This window comes from Plasmodium reichenowi, chromosome 9, assembly GCF_001601855.1.
Source record: "Plasmodium reichenowi strain SY57 chromosome 9, whole genome shotgun sequence".
NCBI classification, from domain to species: Eukaryota; Apicomplexa; class Aconoidasida; order Haemosporida; family Plasmodiidae; genus Plasmodium; species Plasmodium reichenowi.
Window position 1 is genome coordinate 693,423 of NC_033654.1, and position 7,011 is coordinate 700,433.

At 19.4% G+C, this 7,011-nt stretch overlaps 2 protein-coding genes across 2 annotated transcripts; one reads left to right on the forward strand and one right to left on the reverse strand.

Moving 5' to 3' along the window:
• Window positions 1-1,060: 1,060 nt before the first annotated feature.
• Window positions 1,061-3,758, forward strand: PRSY57_0916700 (hypothetical protein; the record flags this gene model as incomplete). Its single annotated transcript, XM_012907406.2, has 4 exons — window positions 1,061-3,021; window positions 3,235-3,343; window positions 3,515-3,594; window positions 3,695-3,758. The coding sequence occupies 4 exons, from the start codon at window positions 1,061-1,063 to the stop codon at window positions 3,756-3,758; spliced, it is 2,214 nt and encodes a 737-aa protein (XP_012762860.2).
• Window positions 3,759-4,283: 525 nt separating this feature from the next.
• PRSY57_0916800 (dihydrouridine synthase, putative) lies at window positions 4,284-6,011 on the reverse strand (the record flags this gene model as incomplete). The annotated part of the gene is made up of 1 exon (XM_012907407.2): window positions 4,284-6,011. One exon carries the CDS (start codon window positions 6,009-6,011, stop codon window positions 4,284-4,286), a length of 1,728 nt encoding a protein of 575 aa, XP_012762861.2.
• Between the last annotated feature and the right edge of the window lie 1,000 nt (window positions 6,012-7,011).

Here is a 7,011-nt window from a genome sequence, read left to right on the forward strand (position 1 = left end):
AAAAAAAAATATTTTATAAGAACAAAAAAAAAAAAAAAAAAAAAAAAAAAAAAAAAAAAAAAAAAAATATATATATATATTTATAAATTTATAAAAAAGTATATATCAATATATATAATTTGTTCAGGTCATAATTATATAAAAAAAAAAAAAAAAAAAAAGAACAAAATAAATTCAATTATTGTATAAAAATAAAGTAAATTACAAATATATAATTTGTATTTAATAAAAAAAAAATATATATATTTTTTATCTATATAAATATAATTGGCATGCAACCATTTTCGTGAACAGGTTCTTTTTTTTTGTTGTTCTTTATATAGATATATAATATTTATAAAAAACTGTAGTAATTATTTAATAAATTAAAAAAAAGAAAAGGAATTTATTTAAAATAATAATTACTATAAAATGATGTACAAACGTAAATAATATACATACCATAATATATAAAAAGAAACATGCTTTAAAATTTTTTTTTTTCTGAATATATACAATAAGTTACATATATATATATATATATAACAGAAGGAAAAAAAAAATTAACATGAAAGCATATATATAATAACACATTTGTATATAATTGTGTATCCTATTAAGTATTTAAAAAATAGGAACGCATAAAAATAATAAACTAGAAAAATGTAAAGTTTTTACATTTTTTTTTTAATTATAATATTTTATTTATAGTTTCAATTAATTTTTTTATTCTCTCTATATTTTTTTTTTTTTTGTTTTGTTTTCACCATGATGTTGTTTTTGTTTTATAATTCGTTGCCTTAATTTTAATGTCAAATTTGTATTTTTTCTATTTGTTGTTTTGATATATATATATATAAACATGTTTATATATTTATATTTTGTATAAAATCAAAAATGTTATTTAATTTTTAATATATTTATCTTTTTTAAGTTTCATTCTGTTTTTGTTTTTTTTTTTTTTAATATTTTTACCTTGTCATATTGCACTATTTTTTCAATAACAATCTATATATATATATATATATATATATACATACATATATTATTTAATTTATATATTTCCTAATTTGTTGTCGATATGAAATATGTGCCAGGAGAAAAAGAAGATCTCAGCACGTACAAACTCAGCAGATTTAAAATTGGTGAGAATAAAATTATGCAGGATATTTCAGAAGGAAACAAGAAAAACGAAATTATTGCTAACGAGAAAGGTGGTAATGAAAATACAAAAAAAAAAAATAAAAACACGACTTCTCTTTTTAAGAGATTTAAAATTTTTGGTAAAACAAAAAACGCACCAAAAGGTGAAATGTCGGATTTAAAAAAAAATGATGAAAATAATTCGATAGAAGTTGTTAATTTGTTAGATATATCAAAAGATGACGAAAATAAAAGTATCAACATGAATAGTAATGATTATAATAATGAAAATAATTATAATAATAATAATGAAAATAATTATAATAATAATAAGGATCATAATGATCGTAATAATGATGATAATAATAATAGTGACAATAGTAATAATCATAATAATGTAAATCATAAACTTCTCAGCGAGTTTTTAAAAAATAGTAATAACACACACGTTAATAACGATGATGATAATATCAAAAATAGTAGAATGAATAAAATGAAAAATTCTATAAGTATAGGAAATGGTAGCAAAATAAATGATAAATCTGTTACTTCTATTAACACAGATGAAAGTACAATAAAAGTTCAGGCAGAAAGTAATATTATAAGTTCCAAACGCACAACAAGAGATAGTGCACTTATAAATTCAGATATGTTAGGTAAAAATTTTGAAAAGGATATAAATAAAAAAAAAGAATCTGTTAAAATTGACTCAGATAATATGTCTATCGACATAGAAAAATCTGTAATTCCAAGAATAAGTGAAAAAAGAGACTCATTATTAAATCATATTGTAAAAATACCATTAAAATATGCTTATAAGAATAGCTTATCCCCAAGAAATAGTACTGCACGTAGTGAAGATAAGGATGATAAAAATAATGATAATAAAAATAATGATATTATAAATGTTGATAATATAAATGATGATAATACAAATGGTGATAATACAAATGGTGATAATACAAATGGTGATAATACAAATGATGATAATATAAAAGATGATAATATTAAAGATGATAATATTAAAAATGATAATATAAAAGATAATAATATAAAAGATAATAATACAAAAGATGATAATATAAAAGATAATAATATAAAAGATAATAATATAAAAGATGATAATATAAAAGATGATAATACAATTAATGACAATAAAAATAATGACAATAAAAATAATGACAATAAAAATAATGACAATAAAAATAATGAAAACCATAATAATGATAATATGCTTCATAATGTTATTGAGGAAGAATCAAATAAGAAACATTCCTTAAGCCTTAATAACCATGAAAGAAAAAAAAGCCTTCCTGTTGAACCATTAAATAATAATAATGAAAAAAAACAAAAAGATAATAATAGTAAATTTGTCCGTAGTAATGATATCCATAATAATAACAAAGATATCATTCAAAATAAGGATAATGTTAAAAGAAAAATTTCAAATGTAGATAATAATATAAATAATATTAATAACACGCCTATTCATAAGGTAGATTCTAATTATAACGATAAAAATTCCGATAAACCAAAAAAATATGATAATGAAGAAAAACCATCTAATACATTATCAGAGAATAATTCCAAGGCAGAGAAAAAAAGCCTCAATCCTTTATTTAAAAGCAAAATGAAAATAGAGAAAAAAAACCCTCCTGTTCTTATAAAAACGAATAATACAGATAATAAAAATAAAAATATTGTTATGAAAAAAAATAATTTAGTTGAACGGGCTAATTTAATAAAAAAAAAACAAACTGATATAATACACGATGAAATATTCAATGATAATCATTTTAAAAAAATATGTAATGATGAAACAACACAAATGCTAAATGCTTTTGTTCCTTTTGATTTGGATCCTCCACCTTTGTATGCTGAAAATCCTGAAACAGTTAGGTAAAATATTATATCCAAAATGGAATAAATCCACCCATAGTGATTTTTTTTTTATTTATTTATATATGTAATTTATATGATATATATATATTTTATTTATTTATATATGCAATTTATATGATATATATATATTTTATTTATTTATATATGCAATTTATATATATATATATATATTTTTTTTTTTTTTTTTTTTTTTTTTTTTTTTACCCTTAGCCCCTTAACGCCAATATCAGAAATAATCGACTTTATATACTCCATATTTAATAAGAGCACAGAAGACACAATAACACGTCTAAGAGAATCAAAGGATAACAATGCAGAGGTAGGAACATGTTGAAAAGGAATACACACAAAGAGATAATATATGTTATTATATATATATATATAAAGTATGATGAATATCATTTCCCCATGAAAATGAATCATTGTGAATATATGTAGAAATATTATATGTACATTTTATTTTATTTTTATAATTTTCTTGTTTTTTTAGTGCCTCAATACTTTAAAACTAACAATAGAAGCTTTAGACGGAAACGAAAAGTCGGTGATCTCACAACTGAATAAGAACATGTAAGCATACTTAACATAACAACGGATACAAATATATATATATATTTATTTATTTATTTTTAAATATATATTCTTATTTCATAATTTTTTACCTTCTTAGGGCTATCGAGAAAGAATGTTTGGGAGAAGTTGATGAAGTTATTAAATCAATAAATGACGACTAAATAATTTGAAGGTGATAGTATTACATGGGAAATCAAATATGTTTAGAATATTAAATTAATAAATAAGAATATATATATATATATATATATATATATTACTTGTATATTAAGTTTTTTTAAGATTATATTTTCGCTTATGTTATTTTTATAATATAAAAGTTAATTATAGTTTTTCATATAACAATAAGAAAAAATTAACACAAAAATTAAAAATATATAATATGAATAATAATAAAAAAAAAAAAAAAATTAATAAGATGTAGAACACATAAACATATACACAATTTAATTAAAAAAAATATATATATACATATATATATATATATATAAACACATGTTTTTTTGTGATCTGTATAAATATGGGGAAAATAATATTTCCCTTATTATTCTTTTTTAATAAAAGTTTAAAAATTAATTGAAAAAAAAAAAAATACGTATATATATATATATATATATATATATGGGTATTTTTTTTTTTTTTTCCATGTGTACAAAAAAAAAGATATTGGATTAAACATTTGGGTGTTAATAATTTTTAATGTATTCCTTTTGTTGATTGTAATCGTGTAAAGGAAGGTCCAAACATCCGGGTGCAATATCATCAACATCAGCTATAGCTTTTTCTAATATTTCTGAACATGGGAGTGTGGATGTATAATTTCTTATATATGTATCAAGTTTATTTCTAAAAATTCTATGACCAGGCATTCCTTTTAATATTCCTAGTACAGGTTTCAATAATTCAAAGGAGCTGGATAAATTATAAAATAAGGAATTTTTTTCTAAATACTTTTTATATGCTTCTAATATTGTTCTTCTGCTATAAGCTGTGGACGGAATATCTTGATTATAGACTAATTTGTCTGTTTGTGATAATACAGTAATATTTTCCATACATGCTCTTCCTATCATAACACCATTTAATGGATTGATATTATAGTTATCAATTCGTATAAAATTTGATGTATCATTATTATTATTATTATTATTATTATTATTTTCGGGCATATAACCATTTAATAAAGCGATTGCTTCTTGTATTGTTTGTATACCTCCATTTAATGTAAATTTTAAATGAGGATATAATTTACATAAATCATATACTTTATAATATTCTAATGGTGGTATTTTTCGGTTTTGTTTTGGATCCAATCCTTTTAACCAAGCTTTCCTTGCATGCACAATAAAATGATTACAGCCAACTGAAGAAACTGTTTCAATAAATGTTTTTAAGAAATCAAAGGAATCATAATTATCTACTCCTGTCCTAATTTTCACAGTTACTGGTATTTGTACTTTTTTCTTAATTTCATATACAATATTTCTGACTTGTTCAGGATTTTTCATTAAAGAAGCACCAAAAGCACCTTTATTAGCAACTTTAGTACTTGGACATCCAACATTAATATTTATTTCATCATACCCAGCTTGTTCTACTAAAATGGCAGCTTCTGACATGGAGTTCATATCACAACCACCTAGTTGACAAACGATGGGATGTTCATTATTATCAAAACCTAAATGTTCTTCTAAATTATTTAAATTATATAACAATGTATTATCTACAATCATTTCAGTCCACAATTGTGCTCTTTTCGTAATAATACGTACCATAGCTCGAAAATGTCTATTCGTTACATTTATCATAGGTGCTACTTGTATAAAAGGTGTTGTATTTTTTTCATTTATCTTTCGATAATCATAATTTATTCCGTTTGATATGATGTCTTCTAATTTATAGTTTTTTTCACAAGGAGATATAACATTTTCTATACTTTTTTCTGATAATACTGACATATTGCTACATCTTAATATCTTTTTATATCTATAATTGTGTATATAAATTTTTTTTTGTAAAAACGCTGGATTGGTACTTGTGTTAAGGCAATAAATGTAATAATAATAATAAAAATTTTTATAATTTTTTTTTTTAATATAACGCTTTTTTGTATTATTCTTATAATAACAATTATTATTATTATTATATTGTTTATTAAGATATGATATATATATATTTCTTCCTTCAGTATTACTAGACGGTAGTATAATATTATTATTACGTATATATTTATTTTCTATTTCCTTTTTGCTTCTTTTTTTATTATATTGATTTACGGTATGTACTAAATTGTTATATACTCTTCCATGAGTATATGTTTTTTTGTAATTTAATTTTGAATTACCATGATTTAATTTTATTATTATTAACAAAATGTATATAATCACATATATAAAAGGAAACTTTATTTGCATTTAAATTTTTTTTCTTTTTCTTTCTTCACATATATATATATATATATAAATAAATAAATAAATAAATAAATAAATAAATAAATAAATAAACATATACATATAAATATATATATATATATATATATATAATGTAATATATATTTTAGTATAAATATTAAAAGCTTTTAAAAGGGGAAAAAAAAAAAAAAAAAAAATTAATATTATATATTGTAAAGTTCGGAATATTAAATATGCCTATTTAACATATATTAATATTATTTATACTTATAATAACAAGAAAAAAAAAAAAAAAAAAAAGTAAACATTTATTAGAGTTATTAATAGCAAAACAGTAGCGGAAATATAAATGGAAAAGAATATAAAAACAAGTTAACATTTAAAAAAAATATATATAAAAATATATATAATATATATAATAATAATACCAATAATTGCTATTACATCTTTTTGTAGAATGAAAAAAATAGTTAGGAACATAATAATATTTACTATATTATAATATATTTTTATATATACCTTAAATTGGAAGCACATAAAAAAAATTAATATATAATATATATAATATATATAATTATATTATACTACATCTTGATTCATTATATAATATTTTATTATTTATACATTTTTGTGATAATTTAAATAAAAGGTATGCTTTTTTATTTTTTTATTTTTTTATTATTATATGTAATTTATATAATGACAATCATATTTTATTTTTAACCTACAATTATGCATATATAATATATATATATATATATAATATAAAAAAAAAAAAAAAGATATTTGATTATTTAAGAATCTTGTTAAAAATATATTTTAAAAAATAAAATAATAATAAAAAAGTAAGTATATATTTATATATATATAATATTTTTTATTTTTACTTTTGCAAATAAATAGGTAAAATTTATTTATATTTTTATATATTTTAAGAAATAAAAAAAAAAAAAAAGAAGAAAAAGAAAAAGGAACAGAAACAGAAGTTGTAGTTAAGACCACT